At 42.2% G+C, this 19084-nt stretch overlaps 1 protein-coding gene across 1 annotated transcript in view; it reads right to left on the bottom strand.

Annotated features, from left to right (window-relative positions):
• The window catches only part of baiap3 (BAI1 associated protein 3), a 57007-nt gene that overhangs the window by 15453 nt on the left and 22470 nt on the right, over positions 1 to 19084 (bottom strand). The window contains exons 3-16 of the mRNA XM_049560567.1: positions 14210 to 14297; positions 12189 to 12272; positions 11906 to 12013; positions 11380 to 11439; positions 8754 to 8820; positions 6881 to 7094; positions 6625 to 6669; positions 4171 to 4248; positions 3289 to 3394; positions 3011 to 3118; positions 2815 to 2907; positions 1388 to 1491; positions 1180 to 1297; positions 865 to 989 (exon numbers count right to left, since the gene is read on the bottom strand). Of these exons, the coding sequence (XP_049416524.1) occupies positions 865 to 989; positions 1180 to 1297; positions 1388 to 1491; positions 2815 to 2907; positions 3011 to 3118; positions 3289 to 3394; positions 4171 to 4248; positions 6625 to 6669; positions 6881 to 7094; positions 8754 to 8820; positions 11380 to 11439; positions 11906 to 12013; positions 12189 to 12272; positions 14210 to 14297 (1398 nt within the window). The remainder of the gene's footprint in view (positions 1 to 864; positions 990 to 1179; positions 1298 to 1387; positions 1492 to 2814; positions 2908 to 3010; positions 3119 to 3288; positions 3395 to 4170; positions 4249 to 6624; positions 6670 to 6880; positions 7095 to 8753; positions 8821 to 11379; positions 11440 to 11905; positions 12014 to 12188; positions 12273 to 14209; positions 14298 to 19084) is intronic.

Genomic DNA, 19084 nt, shown 5'->3' with positions numbered 1-19084 from the left:
GTCTCTTCAAAGTATGCTATGCAGGAATTGTGGGTTTCTGTCTGTAAACACAAAATTCTTATTTGGCCCTACGGTGCGTGTACATAAACTGCAAGCTATTGTGCTATTGTAGGAATGTTACATTTGTTCTAATAGAAAAGCCAATACCTTAGCAAGCTAACTAAGCTAACCACTTGTCCACCTGTCTGACAAAAAGCTCTGCATCGCTCCTCATCCTCTCCTTCAGTGCTCATCAGAAAAAGTGAAAACGACAGGCAACTCCAGATTCACTCATTTCGGATCAGGCTTTGTCTGCTTTGCATTTCGCCTTGCTATATTTGCGTTTTTTTGGTGCTGTGCCCATAATTTTTGTAGCTTCCCCTTGGATGCATGCTGCTACTACCTGATTGCTACCATTTTATAAAGTCCTGACCTCACCTGCATGCTGTTTTTGGCTGGAGGCTGCATACCTGCACAAAGGTCGTGTAACAAACATCCTGAACACAGCAAAATAAGAAGGAAATAAGAAAATACAGGCAGAGGGCAGGGTGTCTGCAGAAAAATACATTGCTGCACACTTAGTTGGTTGTACAGTATGTGATGATAGTATTGTTTTTTTTTTTTTTTTTAGGAAATCCTGCATAGTATACCTTGGAAGTTTTAGACAACAAAATCTGTGGTCAGGAGCAAATGTTCAAATTTTGAAATGAATTATGAGCAATGATTAAGATATTTCTGTTTAAGGAGCCCAACACTGCTTCTTGAACAGAGCATGACTGACTGGTTGAAGTCTCTCTGTGTCTGTTAGGGTGAGAGGTTAGGCGTGTACCTGGTATGACAGCACAGGCGAGTGTTTGATGTGATGTGATGGCAGTGTGACTTTACCTCAGCATGAGCTCGTAGCGTGTAATGGCAGCGGCGCTGGTGCACGGGAAAACCTGACGCATGTTCTTCATCAGGCACAGGCAGTGCTCTGTGTACAGCCTGAAGCTGTCTGACAGCTGCCTCTCCTGGACACAGGAAGGGCCCTCAGTTATAGCTTCAAGTACACTGGCTGTGAGACATTTTTGGCTGAACCAAAAACCTTGATGTATGTCAGTGAAGAGCTCATCTAATGAGGTGACTTTCCAGATGATGAGAGGAATTTCTTTCTTTCTTTTTTTTTTTTTTTGATAATAGACCAAAGGCGGAAAAACCTACTAGGTCTCCCCTCACAGCAGTGGGGTCCCACTCTGCATCGATGGTCCTCAGGAGGCGCAGCAGCAGGGAGTAGCACACCCTCTGGGTCCGATGGTGGCTGCTGTAGCACTGCCAGCGACTGGGTTAAAAAGTAATACATGCACGTTTTACCAAACGTTTAAGCTTTCATATTTGATTTGATCAATTTTATTTCTCCATTAATACTCACATAATGGCCTGTTGGAGAGGTGAGAGATCAGTTTGCACAGCATGGTGAGTCAGTACGGTCCACGCTGGAGGACAAACCTGCCCATTCCAGTTGTAGGGCTCTCGCTAGAATAATATGTGAATGATCACTATGTCAGTCCGAGAAGAATCTGTTCGTGATCATCAAAAACATTAGTTTGTGTTACACGTAGGCTGTATAAGCTTATGTGACATCACCCATTGGTTTGTGGATTCCCGTTTTGAAGTCTCAAGTTTGGCGGTTAGATCGTCGCCATCTTGGACTTTTAGCGCCAGAAGTGACCATACTTGGACAAGAGGGTGGACCTAACCCTAATGCTAGCTTGGTTAGCGTGGTGCATTCATGGATGTATAAAGAGAACTGGATACAATGTCGGAGGTGGAGCCTGGTACATTCCTATGAAAATTGTGTCGTGTCGCCTGAGGCCAAAAAGCTTGATTTCTGTGATATGAAATCACCAAAATCTTCCGCTTCATGGCACCCACATAACAAGCACACCACAGACGGTGGCCAAGAGGCTAACTTCTGGTTTGGCCCTCCGCCACCTTGAATGGGAATAAAAATGATTTAATCATGCAGCTTTTCTAGACTTTAGAAATGTTATCACATCAAATGGATCAAATCCTAATTGTGAAATGAATCATTTTGCGGGGGTTGCGACACTAAAAAATGTATGTCTCTTTCACAATGTGTCTTTCTGGGCCCTGTGACATTACGTGATGGAATCAGGCATCGTAATTCTGCGTTGCACCATGTAAAATTGGCTTAAGCCCGGGGTTGTTCACGGGGGCTTTGGTGCAACAGTCTATGGCTAACTGTGATAATGCTAATGCTAATTTCCACCAGCAAAAAAACAGTCTGAAACCCAAAATGTACTTACTGGAAAAACTAAACCTCTGACATCTTAGATGATACAACCAAAGGCTGAGGAGGACTTTTTCAGTGGGCCAAAATCTTACAATTTACTTCCATGTACTGAAAACACACTGTAAAAGCACTAGCTATGGCTAAGCTATGCCTGGACTCTGTGAATCTAGTGTTATGTCATGATGATGTTACCTCACCAACATTGCAGCAACCTACCAACGGACGGCACCCAGATTTCTTTAACTATGCAAACATGTTTATTCCTGCTGTAAAGTTGGGCATTTTAACATAAGTGTCTCAGGGGATTGACTCGCTCTTGGAGCTAGCCTCAAGTGGCCATTCAAGGAACTACAATTTTTGGCGATTCCATGTTGGCTTCATTTTTCAGCCCTGAAGGTTACTGCTTGCTTTTACAATACGGCATACAGCAGACTAACAATGCAAAATATAATCATGACTATAAAATAATAACAATACATAAAGTGTGTAAATATAACTACGATTACAGTATGTTAAACTGGTGGTTTTGCTTTGAAACTCACCTTAACATGAGCGTGCTCATACTCCACAATCTGACTCAGCAGTTTCTTGTGGATAGAGACATTTGATTCTCTCTTAGACAAAGTTGTGTCTCTCTGAAAGAAAGTTAAAGAGTGTGTTAAAAACTGTAATTCTTCACATCGTACACATGCAAAAAAAGGAGTAAATTCTAAAACTCTGTTTAGTGAATACACAGACCTGGCTGGTGAAGAGCTTCAGTATCAGATGACATTCGCCCTGAACTTTAGATGTACTCGATCGAGGCTCCAGCTTAAACCAGGTGTCATAGCCAATAACTGGGATCTCCTACAAGAAGGAAACAAGCCAGATTAACCCCACTGACATACATACTTCCTGGGAAACACTTCACACTGCATCCTTAGGAGAATCTATCTGTGGTTGTGTTTGATTTGTCACCGTGCTGTAGCTAGACGCCTGTGACAACAGAGGGTTTGTTTTGAGCTTCAAACACTCACATTCAAAGGGATGTTGATGCATCCGAGGAAGTCATCTGCGTTCTCCTCAGAGCCCGATGATGCAGATCCATTGGCACGCACTGACTTTGCTATCTGCTTAAAATACCTGACAAGGAAAAGCAGGAGTGCAAGGGAAAGGCAGTCTTGTTTGTCACAGGTCGAATTTACATTGAAATGCACTGTGACAGCTATAATTTAACAATTTTCATTTTTAGACATTTAGCTAATGCTTTTATCCACTGTGACTTACAACTAGAGCATCGGCAGAATGAGTTTCATTTTCTAATGAAAGTTGGCTGTTACTCCGATTTTTTGTTCAAAATGGAAATTGCACATTTTCTGCCACAGCATTATGATCCTTTTGTCCCCTGGTTATAATTGACGTTCTCAGGTTTTCATTAGACATGTCTGCTATTTATTAGTCTCTCCCCAACCCTGGTTGAACTCTCTGTGTTCTCTGTGTGCACAGCGTTATTGGCACCGGGCTCTCTGTATGTCAGTCTTTCTTTAAGGTTAAAAGGACAAACACCAAACGATCCTCTAAAATTAACAAGCAGGTTGGTGTTGGTATTTTTCAACAAATTCAGAGAACGCTCTTCATCCATTTACAGCAACTTCTGGCTTAATTCAAATGGAAATTACCCTTTGATTGACATGCTGAATGACTCATCTATTCACTGCCAAAATGCCAACTGGATGAATAAATTAATTACCAACTTATATTAATTGTGCATAAAATTGCAATTTGTGATTAAGCTGCACAAAAACTAACAAGGCTGCAGACTGAATATCCAGCATCTCTTACGAAACAAACAAATAAGACATCATTACACTTCATTACATTAATGGTAGCTCAGGAATACACAGTACAGTTTGCTCTACCTGCCCATTCCTCTAAGTCCACTGACTTCATTGAGCTTTTTGCAGGCCTCAGCAACCGACACGTCGTCGTCATGATCCCTGTGAAAAAGAGGGAAATTCAGAGGTTATTCGTATCCTCCAACATCATTATTGTTGCACAACAATGAACGGAACTGAGAAGAGAAGGAGACCTACAATTTAGCCCCATTCAAAAGAAGCATTTGCCAACAGCACTTAACTTTTCAAGAGTCAAGAGCCTGCTGTTAGCGGAGCTTTGACCGTACTCTTCTCGCTAAAAAACGACTCTTCAACCAGTCTTTTCAACAAACCTGTTCCTCAGCAAAGAGTGGGAAATACAATCAAACTGTTTATTTAGACCAGTATGAATACTACTTCTTTAAAAATCTAGCTTCAGATAACATATATATTATGAATCATTCATTTGGTCTAGCACTTGAGGATTACGGCTCCTGGCATACCAACACAACACCCTGTTAAAACAATACTCACAACTAAGATTAATTTTTTATGAAAAACCCTTTTGATTCTTTTGATCTGGGGACCCTTACGGACTACAGAAATATGGATAACTTACGGGGTAATCAAGGAATGGACACATAATCTGAAGTAGCCAACACCCTGCTTTTACACATCAAGAACTCCTATTAAAAAAATGAACTGCTTTAGCCTGGTTCCAGACCATAGACCCCGCCCACTCAACTGAGTAGGCTTGCATTACTGGTCTGGCATACTTCAGTGAATTTGCGATTTATCTCGTCCAAATGATGGATGGACCAATGAACGCCGGGGGTCTAGTGATTAGCCAATCAGCGCCACGCTGATGTCAAGCTGTGCGCCGGTGGGTAACTGGTGAGGATAGCAACAATGGCGACCGCTACAGATCCTACAGACCACATTAACGATGCTATCGAGGTATTTCGCCACTACTCGCGTTAATGGAGGACCAAATTAAGGAAGCTGCTAAACTGGATTTAACGGCGATGCAGCTGGGCGTGCACGACGACGGAGACATTTTAAACGGGCAATGCTCACTTGTTTTTGGCACCCCCGAGGCATGGATACTAATGACGTCAGATTATGGGTGAGTCATTGATCTCTACTGATTGGTTAGGGAAAAAATCAAATTCCCTCCCCCTTGTAAATCGCCTTCAATGGAAGCCATGTCAGACCGAAGATTCTGGGAGCTTCAGTCTGACACTCAGGCTAGAACTGCTTGACAACCAGACCAATTGAGACAGGCGTTTATTTGTTTATGTGTAGCCACACCGGGCTAGTAAAATGGACTGGGTGTTTAAGTGGGACCAGGCTTTTAATAGTTTTACGGTAGTTTAGAGGTTAAAACGTAACTTTATCTGTACACTGATAATATTCTCACTGAAGGACATAACGGATTAAATGATCAAGTATAACCAAAATCAATCTTTCTCATCCAACCTCAAATACCTTTTCTGTTTGCTTGCTGATTGAAAAACTGATTGCAAAATGAGTGTGTGCAAAAAAAGGAAAAAACTAGTAATACCACCATCTGTTGTATGCCTCCACAAACCAGTCAAGTTGTTTTACAGTTTACATCCATGTCTGTTCAGACACATATAGCCATGACAATTGGCAATGCTTCTAATATGTACGTTGCAGCAAAGTAGCTCCATACTACATATTCCAAAATATGGATGCTTTACACATGTCATCAACCCAGCAGAACAAGATTAGAGAAGACTAAGATCTATACAATCAGCACAAGGTGGACACCCAAGATTAGTGTCAATTTAGTATATGAGTTATGGCCTTGAATAATGGCCAGAAAAGTGTTTTTGGAGAACATCATGATGTGATATCAAAGTTGACCATTGACCTTTTGGATGTAAAATGTCATCACTTCAGAGTTTTATTCTAATAGACATTTGTGCAAAATTTTGTCACAATTGGTGTATGAATCCTTGAGTTATGGCCAAAAACATGTTTTGTGAGGTCACAGTGACCTTAATCTTTGACCACCTAAATCTAATCAGTTCATTTCTAAGTCAAAGTGGACATCTGTGCCAAATTTGAAGAAATTCCCCTAGGACCTTCTTGAGATATTACGTTTACAAGAATGGGACGGATGTACAGGCAGACAACCAATGGCCGTCGCTGGTGCTGAGGCATAACAATGTTGAAAAATAAGCAGTTTGTTAAGATTTTGAAAAATAAATCATTGATTTAAATTGTTTTTGTCAAGTGATTTTAAAATGAGAGAGTACCAAACCTAAAGACATTTGTTGGATCAGTCTTTCTGTTTATATAGTATAGTATACTATACTGAATCTATTTCTTTTGTTATCTGTGATGCAAGAAACACAAAAAACAATCGGACACAAAGCAAATTACACCTAATCTAATCTCATGATAATCATTAAAAAAACTTCATTGGTCCTTTATGTTGATATTTAAGGTGTTGCTGCGTGCTATTCTTACCATATGTCCAGATGTAAGAGGTCATTGTGGACATCATCTACTTCACTGTGAAGAAACAACAACCAAAAACCAGGGAAGTCATTAATCTCCATGAGTAAACACTGACACATCAGTCCTCACAGAGATGACACTCTGCTGCACTGGTCACATACTGTAACTCACAGCTTTGGACTTCAGTGTGAAACAAATGAAACTGTGAATCGTGCATGTCACACATATCACCATGTTCTGCTGGAGGTTAAACTGCTGTACTCACAACACAAAGTGCTCGTCCCACACCGGGTTGAGAGTCTCCGGTTTGACTTCGGTCACCTGGATACACCTGGCAGGTAGCACCTCCTTGGTGCTGGAGCGTTTCTCCAGCTTCTCCCTTCTCTTCCTGAAGCTGAACTTTCTCTCCTTCTTCTCCTCCATCTCCCGCGGGCTCTGGCCCAGCAGGATTCCCAGCATGCAGTAGGGGTCGCTGTAACCTGGCAGGCCGGGGATGACACATAGAAAAGGTTATTGCACAAACTGTTAATATCACCCTAATGATGCTGTTATGACAGCGAGAAGAGGGGAAGCCTTTGGGCTCATTTGTAATTAAAGTCAGTATTGTGTTTTGGTAAAGTGCCCGTCAGTGTAATGAGTGTGTCTGTTTGATAACGGGCTTGTTTGAGATTAATACCACCTCATGTGGAAAGTGGACTGTGGTCAGGGGAAGTTCCATAAACCTGCAGCCATGTTGGACAAAAAGAAAGTCCTATAATCTTTTTTGGCTGACACATGTTGCATATTGTGTATTATATGTTTGTAATATTTTCATAGAAATGCCATGTAAGTAACATGCACCCCCCAACCTTCTTTCCATCTCATAATAAAGACATACTATCCAAATACCAAAACCCTCACATTATTAAAGGTACGAATACACACATTAATGATGGATGTAAGACTCAATTGATCCTTCGCTAAGTCCCGCCCCCAGGTGCAGATTAGCCAATTATAACAGAGCATAAGGCTGGCTCAGACCAGGGTCCGACAACAACACAGCTGTGCTCCATTGACTCTAATGCAATTGTTTCAGATTTCCTTCATTTTCAGGCTGGTTTTGTGGATTTGGAGCTAAATGTTGTGCCTGGGGCACGTTGTGTATTAATGATACTCGTTCCCTGGAGAGGCTGGAAAAAGATATACGTTTCTTCCCTGTTCCAAAACCAAAAGCAGACCCTGAAGAGTGTAGGGTTAGCTAGCTAGCTACTGAAGATATAGCCTACTGAATGTATACACATGCTGCTTTTGCTTTTTAATGGTTATAACAGTGAAACAAAGACCGACCCTGCTGTACAGGAACCAGTGAAGGGAAGCAGGGAAACTTTGCTGATATTCAGCCAGCTCTGTGTCATCACAGTGTGCGTAGAAGAACAGTGTTTGACTTCCCCAGGAGATCCCAGACAGTCCGGCGACAGAGGTCCGGGTGCTGGCAACGGCACGGGGGTGAAGCCAAACACCGTTCATCTGCACACACAGTGATGCCACAGAGCTGGTTCAACATCAGCAAAGTTTCCCTTTATATTCATGTCTTCTGTGGCGATCAGCAGTGAGTGGTGGTTCACTTTTACACTGTGATCTGTAGCCTATAGTTCGGCTTTAGCTTCTAACTATCTTTGTCTTTTTAACCTGTTGTTGCTGCTGAGTCAGTTTGACATCCTGGATATATCCTTAAAACACAGACTGCAGACCCCTCTGTCTGCTTCTCTCTGGAATCACTGTTTCAGTTTTCCAAAAATATGATAATATTTCTTCAGGGAGTGCAGTTAGTTACAGTGAGGGCTCCATGCTTACTCTGACAGATGGATGGACCATCACAAAGGGGCGGGGTTTTGTGAGAGGTCAATTAGGACATGGGGCTTAACATTTGCCTATGAAGATCCTGTAATATATTCAGCCTCTGAGCAGTGATAGTTTTCACAAACCCAACAGCAATTACCATGTTAACACCACAAAAAGTCACAAGCAGGTTGGACAGGATCATACCCATCATGCATTGCATCAGCATTGCTGGTCAAACCTGCAAGTCATATTTCACAGAACTTTTCTGTTTTCCAGTGGACAAAATTTAGGGTAATTTAATAGTTGACATATCTCACCATTTGCGTCCTTGGCCATCAGACTCTTTGCTTTCATGACAGAAACTCTCAAGGAAAAGCTGGCTCGCTGCGAAACAAAAAAGAAATTTTCTGTCTATCCAGCAAGAAACTGTAAAATGTGACAAATCAAAGACATGCACTGAGTACATTACAGTGTTTTCTTTAACACGACTCTCCTGGATCCCCATTTAAACAAACATCAGCGTGCATTACAGAGTGAGAATGTGAGTCATCACATCCTATATGTTTTATTCTATATACTGGCTTCATAAGTTGCAAGGTAGAAAAACTCAATGCTCCACCACAGGAAAAAAATGGAGATTATTTGAATGGCAAAATATTTTCACTCTGGTCACTACATTTTCAGCACTCAGTCGTATTATGGATCACAGATCTTAACAGAAATATTTCAAAGGTCCTTTGCAGTAAAGTAAAAGACACAAATTCCTACTATAACAAAGTGGCTTTCAGTGTTACAGGTCTTACATCTTTCAACTCTTTGAGGCCAACTGCTTCTCTCCAGGCTATGCTTTCACCTTATTACTACTGCACTGCTCACAATATATGAGCATGAAAATATAAGGCAATGTACTAAAACACAACCTGTGGCTGCACAACTGGGGATTTATTGATGCCTTTGTCACCACTGCTATTATGCGTTTAATGTTTTAGTAAAAACTTTAACAGAGGATTTGCATGTTTTAGCACTTGTGTCAGCTCTGGTAGTTAACAGCTACGCTCCTCCAAATGGCTGCTTTATAATGTACCCTGGGTTTTAACAGATCTGGGGAAATGGTTTTCTCTTACTCTGCACCTTGGACATAGAACAATCTTCAAAAATATCTAACATTAGAAACACATATCCATTGACGAATTTAAGGGCACTACAAAGAATGACAAAGACATGTGCTTGTTTTTTTTTTAGTGAGGCCACTATGTTGGAATAGTTGTTGTTGTTTTTGTGGAAATTTGTATTATATGTTGTATTTGTTGCATTTTAAATGTGTTTTGACTGGCTGCTACCTCGGCCAGGTCTCTCTTATAAAAGAAATTTTTAATCTCAATGGGACTTACTGGTTAAATAAAGGTTAAATAAACAAAGTTTGTGGATGTAGGAGCTAAATCTATTCATGGGAAAAAAAAACCTTTTTTCAGTAGATATCTTTAGCCCTTTTTAGACAGGAATCGTGCAAATTTGCAGGAAAGCCCAATCAGTCTTCTTTCAGCACTGGCAGTATAAAAATAAAATCGGGGAGTGTGGCAAAATGCCGCCTGCCTACTTTTTACTACGTTTATACGTATATACGTAGCTCAGCTTGTGACGTAAACAGTGACGTGGGAGGGAAGCCCCGGTTGGTCAGTCCTTCTGCGATTCTCTCGTAAATCGGCCAGTCCTTCGCAGTCCCCGTCATCTGACGGTTAACGGCCTCTTCGTTTGCGAGGACAAGGAGGGCGCGCAATTCTTTGTCTCCCCAGTTGCTCATCTTTACAGTGTCTGTCAGGTTTGTGTTTCCCTCTTGCTACTAGCTGCTCGCTAATTCTTGATATCAGCTGTTTTCGCATGTGCAGCATCATCAACAGCTCCTCCCACAAGTCATCAACAGCCCCTCCCGTTGCGGAAGGCCGCCTCGGTCTTTTTAAACTAAAAAGGTTTCCGCCAATATGACTACCCTGCGGGGCGGAAAATTGGGCACCTCGGATCAACTCGCCAATCCGGCTCTGTGTGTCCAAACGCTCGCACTTTGCCGGCAAAACGGCCCAACATTCGCAAAAATCTGGCAGTGTAAAAGGGGCTTTAGTCGTAACAAGACTTAGCTGTTTATACATGGGGTATTTATTTAGTTTGGGAAATCCAATGCTCTCTAGAAAGCATTCAGCTCATTTTGATTGGCGGACTCAACAGGGACTAGAAAACAGGTCTCTTGCTAGGTCGTTACTAAGGTTGATCTATTTGCTGAAGTAGTAAACTAGGTTTCATAACATATAGTAGTCTACTGACATGACTGATTCTTTTCCAGTTAGTCAGACCCTATGTATTTCAATGGAAACAGAAACAACAGTCGTGAAATGTTTTTTCTTTACTTTGAGTGCTAATTGCCCCTCAACATGACACATTTTGACATGTATTTTTATTTTATCTTGAGGGTGTGCTTTAACGTCATCTGTGGCACTGACAGCATCACTATCATGCCACAAATTACGTTAAAGCACACCGTCTTGTGTAATATTGCCTAAATGCAGTATGAGTTTGAAGCACCACAGATTAGTAAACGTCACTGAATGGTCAGTGCTAGGATGTTTTGAAAGGGTAGCCGGCCACCCATTGGCAGCACCATTGTCATAAAGTCTCCGCTCAGTTTTACAATTTGGGGGAATCTACTGGAAACAAAATATGACCTATTTTACATCACACGTACTTCATCTTATAATAAAAACTTCTCAATAATATGTGATATACAGTCAAAAGTGGGATAATATCAGCACAGAACGGAAATTTAACGACTAGTATAAATGTTACCTTTTATGTACAGACATCTGGTGTCAGCTCCCACTGCTGTAGTATATCTGACAGATGTTGTTATGGCAACATCTGAAAGGAAAGTGACTTACACACAAAGAGTCTCACCTTGGATTCTTGAACTTTCTGTAGAATGATATCATGCTCCTCCTCGCCCATATCAAACACCTTGAAGAGATGGTCAGACAAAACAGCTTTCTTTATGCGGCAGAAACCTGTCTAAACATTCTCGAAACACCCAGGTTCTTTTTCACAATTCAAAATGCACCACTGTTCATTATAACACCGCTGAAATTCTTTTATAAAACAGCACCTGACCAGCTGGGAACATAACACAAGGTGAAAAAAAAATACACCCACTCCTGACATGAAAGACACTACAATCCTTGACATGATTTCATCTGAATGGATGTAATATCACAGCTGAATATCAGTACACAGCGTGACTGGGCTTTGATGTTTAATCAGGTTTGAGCCAAGAGCATCTGCTCAGATTCTTACTGCCTGCTCACAACAAATAACACTCTCTATGAGGCGTGCAGCAGTGTTACTAACACACATTTAATAGAGCTCAGAAAATAGATAGATGGATGGATGAATGAGTGAGTGCATGGTTGGGTTGATGGACAGGTACCTTTAGCAAGTAAGCAAACAGCTCTTCGTCACTTTTCACATGTTCGGATGATGGCACTCCCACACGGTTGACCACAGTGTACACAGCTTCCTCATAAAGCAGGTCCAGCTACATGAAAACACACTCCACTTAATAACAACCCTTCAAAAATAAAAGCTCGTGTTCCTTCATGGTTTCTGCTCCGCTGCGCATCAAAGGCAGGGAAGGGGTTCTGTTATCGTGACTTTTAAAATGTAATCCCCGCTGAAAATCTGATGAAAACAGAAACGCTGAGCTGACGCACCTCTGTCCTTCTGATTCTGTCGGGGATGAAAGCCTGGTCCACGTGCTCTTGGGGCGGCGGGACTGTGCAGGCCCCTCTCTGGCACTGTGAGGGGTCAGGAAAAGTTCATCTTTAACAAAACCTGCCTTATTTTATTATCTCTTGGAAGTAGTTTAGTCCAGTGGTTCCTTATTTAAGGTCAGGCCCCTTCCAAAAGTTCAGAAGATAAATCTGGGGGTGTAAAATAACAACTTTGTAGGCATTTTTTGGACTTCTTCCTAATCTTTGCTTTTTGTAAAATATTGGATTTTTCTTTTTCTTTCTTTCTTTCTTTCTTTCTTTCTTTCTTTCTTTTCAAGTTTATGAGAGACTTGTGGGTTTCAATAAAACCCATTTTCATAAAGGTGAGAGTACAAGAGACCCCTGTGAAAATGGCAACATCAGCTTTTCCTTGGCCAAAATTTAGCTTAATTTTGGAACAATATTTAGCCCCCCCCTTGGCGAGCTATGTCAACATGGTTGGTACCAATTGACCCTTCGCTAAGTCCCGCCCCTAGATGCAGACTGGCCAATCATAACGTAGCATCGGGCTGGCTCAGACTAAGGTCTGACAACAACACAGCTGTGCTCCATTGACTCTAATGCAGTCGTTTCAGAGTTCCTTCATTTTCAGGCTGGCTTTGTGGATTTGGAGCTAAATGTTGTGCCTGGGGCACGTTGTGTGTTAATGATACTCGTTACCTGGAGAGGTTGGAAAAAGATATATACGTTTCTTCCCTGTTCCAAAACCAAAAGCAGACCCTGAAAAGTGTAGGGTTAGCTAGCTAGCTACTGAAGATATAGCCTACTGAATGTATACACATGCTGCTTTTGCTTTTTAATGATTTTAATAGTGAAAAAAAGGCCGACCCTGCTGTACAGGAACCAGTGAAGGGAAGCAGGGAAACTTTGCTGATATTCAGCCAGCTCTGTGTCATCACATTGTGCGCAGATGAACATTGTTTGACTTCCCTCAGAGATCCCTGCCCATCTGGCGGCTGAGGTCCGGGTGCTGGCAGCGGCACGGGGGCGAAGCCAAACACTGTTCATCTGCACACACAGTGATGCCACAGAGCTGGTTCAACATCAGCAAAGTTTCCCTTTACATTCATGTCTTCTGTGGCGATCAGCAGTGATGTGGTGGTTCACTTTTACACTGTGATCTGTAGCCTATAGTTCGGCTTTAGCTTCTAACTATCTTTGTCTTTTTAACCTGTTGTTGCTGCTGAGTCAGTTTGACATCCTGGATATATCCTTCAAACACAGACTGCAGACCCCTCTGTCTGCTTCTCTCTGGAATCACTGTTTCAGTTTTCCAAAAATATGATGATATTTCTTCAGGGAGTGCAGTTAGTTACAGTGAAGGCTCCATGCTTACTCCAACAGATGGATGGACCATCACAAAGGGGTGGGGCTTAGCAAAAGGTCAATTGATGCATTCAGTTGTCTAATTTTACACAACATGAAAACATTCATGCTAGCTGAATAGATGAGTGTGTCACAGTCTCTTTGAGACAGTATTATTGGCCATAGATTTTTGCCAGAAGGGGGCCAGTGGCAGAGGGGCAGCAATTGTAACAGGACAATCTGAGGACTCACTCCAAATGTAGACATCCACAATAAGAAAAACAGGCCAACGTTGAGCCTCTTCGAGGAAACTATGTCTTCCCAATTATGACATGAAGTGTAGCTGTTTCTTACGTGTTGAGTCTTTTTTTTTCCCTCCTGCCTTACAGCAGTTTGGAAATGAAGACTTCACTTCGGCAAAGATGTTCATACAACACCACTGCCTTATTAGCATTGGCAGTAAGAGGAGCTGAACACAGCCATCGACAGCAGCTTGTCACAGCTGAGCTTTCAGTCTTCTGAGCACCAAACCTAACCCAGCCCTTCTGTCAATACGCGTCATACTGCCCTGAGTGACAGCGCTGAGGCCTACGCGCCACACGCACGTGCTTTAAGGGTGTAACAGATGGAGAAGGTAGAAATTAGGAGGAGGTTACCTCAGCCTGCGCAGCCCGCAGCATGTTCCCCTGTTTCTGAAGAATGGCATTCACGCGCTCAAAGAACTCCACACTCTCCTCAGAAACCCTGCCAAGGAGAGGAAGCAGATTGACAGTCTAAAAATAAAGATGGAATACTTGGAAAATATGTTAATTAAGAAGAAAAAAAATGTGGTGAAATGCATGTTGTATTATGGCAAACAGATACATCGTGTCATCAGAATACTTCTGGATCGTGATGAAAAACAAAGTGGGATTCAGTGACATCAGTGGGATCACGCTGCATCTTGTTTACAGACACTTGAAGAAGCGTCTGTCCATAATGATGATCTGTTTCCTTTTTATGTTGAACTACTGGACTCCATCGCCTGCAGTTCAGCTCCTTATTAGCAATCAAACACCGTCTTATCTCATGCACTAAAAAGCAAAGCAGGTCTGGACCAGAGCTGTCAGCCATCCAACATGTCTGCACTCTGCATAAACCATGTTAATCTACTATGATGAGCAGGGCTGTGTGCAAAATGCAAATGATGTTTTCTGTTTCCTCCAGGTGTGAGTGAATCCCCGGACTCCTGCTGGCCCCAGTTGTCATGGTGACACAGGCACATTCTGGGAGGGAATAGCTGGCTGAACACCTTGGGAATCCCCCCCACACCACCACCCTCACCCCTCCCAAATCTCACACCGGGTGGCTTCCTCCCAGCCTGTATGGAGATCAACTGGGCAGGCGGCAGCTCTGATGTGAGCTGTAGCAGAACCGTCGGGATCAGCCACGCCGCCTGCCTGTAGCACCTCACCCCCACAGCTCCCACACCTCCCAGCTTCTGTCTCCTTCCTCGCCTCTCAGCCAACCGCCTATAAAGAGGAGCCATCTACAGAGGCCCTGTCACGCTCCTTTATTAGCGTCATAACATCACAGCAGGCGTGTGGCAGCCCATCCCAGCACCCACTGACTCTCGCCATGGTGGGGGAGCGGATGGCAAACCCCTGAGGTATTGATGAGAGCTAATGGCAGCCATGCTGAGAGAGTTGGTCAGGTTTTCTCTGGCACAGTAAAACTTGAAAGCTGGACTTCTTCACTTAAAACGGTTGAAGCCTGTTATCAATGCTACACTATAAAATACACTATATTCTTCATAAAGGGCCCCCTCTGAATAAAAAATATATCACAGGGCTGCAGCTACCAGTTATTTCTGTATCATTGTCTTTTAAACATCCTGAATTGATGACTGTAATGTACTTCTGCAGCAACAAAAGGTCTTTAATTGGCTCAAAAGATCTTAGAAGCTGGATCATATAACATCTGTACTGATGTCTCTGCATTGACCACTGGTTCACGCAAGACCTGATTTCAAACCCCCCCCTTTTTACCTATAGGCTTTAAATGGTCTGGCTCCCTCAGACAGATTTCCCCACATACTTCATCACGCCCTTTACGTTCCCTTGATGCTGGTTACTTAACCATTCCTTGATTTAATAAGAACTCTTCTGGTGGTTGAGCCTTTGCCCTGCAAGCTCCACTTCCCTGGAATAATCTCTCATTGCACATTCGAGAGGCAAGCTCTGTTGATGCTTTCAAATCCAGGCTGAAAACGCATCTTTTTCTGGTTCACTATGAGCACTCCTTTTATCAGCAGGGAACCCAAACCACTGTTAATTTTTCAACTTATTGACAAGTAGAGTAGATACCCCTGTGTGGACCCCAGGAAAAGTGACTACTACTGCTGTGACAACTGATGGGGATCCTGAATAATGAAGAATAATACAGAATACCCCAATATAACTACAGTTATACTGTATGATGTCTGTTTTTTGAACATTGCTAACCTCAACCTGTTGCCTTATTGACATTATTACCTGTGGATGTATGCGTGTGGCAGTGTGTGTATTTTTTTACATGTAATATAGTGTGTCTTCTTTTCTGCTGTTTTTTACTGTCTGTAAAGTGAACAGATATTTTAAATAAACTAAAGTCTGAGTCTCAGTTCAAGCCGTTTCACACCAAGCACGGATTTTCGTCTGAAAAGTTTGCATAGATTTATAAAACCAGGAGCAGTTACAAAAGGAGCGAGCCCTTCTGGGCGGAGTTTGCATGTTCTTCCCATGTCTATGTGTCTGTGATAGTCTGAAGACCTGTCCAGGGTGAAATTAGTTCTCTGCATTTGACCCATCCACTGAGGGAGCGGTGAGCAGCAGCGCTCGGGAATCATGTGGTGATCTAACCCCCCAATTCCAACCCCTGATGCGGAGTGCCAAGCAGGGAGGCAATGGGTTCCATTTTTATAGCGGTCAGGGATCAAACCCACAACAGACTCCGGGGTTTTTTCGGACCTAATCGTATTGAGGAATTTTGCAAACCACAAAAAAATGATGGCACAACAGTCTCCTTCAGTACATTATTCTATGCTTTCTTTTGATTTTCACATTGGCTAGTCATCCTGTTTAATTTGTCTTCTGATTAAATCGGAACCGTTGAAACAAGTTGTAGGAAGCCTCTGCAAGTAATTGGTTGCTGGCAGACACTCTGTGCTGCAATAAAATGGTTAATCAGCAGTGCCGTGCACTGTAGAGCATTTATAGACTGAGCTGAGTAGTGACGCGTGGGTCGATCCGTAACCCGCGGGTCCCACAAATGGACCTGCGGGTCGGGCAGCAGTGATCGTCTGTTAAATCGGTCTGTAAATGATATTTTGACATTATTGGCTATTACTGTCACGGCATCCGAAGGTACTGATGCGTTGAGCAGGTGACAGTCCGCGGTTGTTTTCAAAACACACTTGTGTCCCGCACTCAAAAAGAAACTTGTTGAAACTTTAAACAATAATTTATTGTACAAAACGGGGGAAACAAACGCTGACAAAAACGGTTCCATAATTCATATTAACTTCAAAAGATAACAAAAAAACAGCTACAAGTTAGAGGGCATAGGGATGAAGTGGTAAAACTTGGCATTGATCCACAGCCTCAGACGGATGCGCTCAAGCGTGCCGTGCGCACAAGCTCCGTTGGTAGGCTATACTATGTTTTCACATTTTTAACAATGCAGTTTAAAAGTTTTGATTTTTATTGATAACCTGCATTTACCAATTACAAAAAGACTACATTTAGCACCAAAAAAATGTTAAAAAAAAAAAAAAAAAAGTAAATAAAAAAACAAATATCGAATACCAAATTTTCATAACAAATACCTACCCATAGAAACGAATATTCGAATATCCGAATATTTGGGTACAGCCCTAGCTCTTACTACCACTAGATGGCACAAAATAGTGTCCACGAACAAGGACAACAGGTCTAAGTTAAGAAGAGTGAAGTATAAGGTCCAGTAAACCCATTATGTAAGGTCCTCATGAGGACACGGGGTCTCAGGAGGATATGGGGTCTGCCCATTGGTCCGATATCCCATTGTTCCGACCATATTAAACCCATTGTTCCAAAGTCCCTAAATCATCATGATGCCCTGTGGTTAAGGTCTGGTTAGGTTTAGGCACAAAAACCACTTGGTTAGGGTCAGGAAAAGATCATGGTGTGGGTTAAAATGAAAAAGAAAGTGGCAAACCCATAAGCTGTGAGCCTGCTCCACCTCAAGCCTTTCCCAGCTGACCCAGAGCCGGTCGCGGCGCACCATCAAGGCAGAAATATACCCGCCGGGAGCCGTTCAGCACTGCGGAGAGCTCCCCACACAACCCCAACCCCAGAGTTAATAACAGGAGGTTATGGTGTTTCATTCTCTCCCTCTATGGCACTTGTATCTCGACCAGTAGCCTACTTTTATTGCGTTGCTGATCCTCTATGGTACACAAATACAGTATAGCCTAGTATAATCACATATTGAAACAACAGGACGTGGGACTAATGAGCGGTCGGAACAATGAGAGGTTGGAACAATGCTACGGCACCGGAGGATATTATAAGCTTGCAGTGACTTCTGGATACTTTAACTAAAATAAATGACTTGATTCCCTGTATTTCTACTATATGTATAGTCTACTCTTTTATTTGGTAGCAATAAAAGGATTCAGCAACAAAGACAGGCCTTTATTTTTCAGCTTCACTTGTGTCTTTGTTGATTTTGCCAAATTACTGATCAAAAACCGAGTTATTATTCTGATCCGAAACCTCTCACTCACTGTTTGAAAGCTTGAAACCACAAGCCGAGTCTTCAATCTGTGAACGACTCCACAAACAAAGCCTGTTCCGCTGACAGGAGATGGGAGGCTTTGTTTTTTTTTTTTGTTTTTGTTTTTTTGGGGGCTTACAGTTTTGATTTGCACACATAGTACAAATAAGCTTCATGTGATTTTTAATACTTGTGTTATGAGACACTCAATTCTCTCCACATCCATCTTCAATCGTCCAGGGCATCCTCTTATCCAGAAATCTGTCCCATCTTCTGTCAGTCGGCTGGAGGATTTGTCCAGACATTCTGGGATCTTTTGTTTTGAGCTTTGGGGCGACGTGTTCATGAGCAGACATAATGCCCAAATGATGCAAATCCAGTCAATCTTGATCTGATACATCTAAAAAAAATGATGCTGATATCTTTCAACCTTTTTCCTCTCACTCACACTCACACACATGCACACACACACCGCCGGAATAACAAACTGATTTGATGTTGCTAGGAAACAGGTCCATTTTTTTTTTACTGTCATTTTATTCTCATTTATTTTCAGAATTCATTCAGTTATGTTTTCCTGTCTGTGGAATAAATCAGAAGGAAAACATAAATAAAAACACAAATACTGAACTTTACTGTGAGAATATGAGTTTAAACGTGACTAATTGAGAGTATGAAAGTGACAGCAACCCCTTATTTAAATATAATACAGCAGTGCACACATGGTAATTAACACTGCAGACATCACTGTTGCA

This window comes from Epinephelus fuscoguttatus, linkage group LG19 (genome assembly GCF_011397635.1).
Source record: "Epinephelus fuscoguttatus linkage group LG19, E.fuscoguttatus.final_Chr_v1".
In the NCBI taxonomy this organism is placed as follows: Eukaryota; Metazoa; Chordata; class Actinopteri; order Perciformes; family Serranidae; genus Epinephelus; species Epinephelus fuscoguttatus.
Note: the sequence above shows the minus strand (reverse complement) of the source record. Positions and strands in the feature narration are given on the sequence as shown.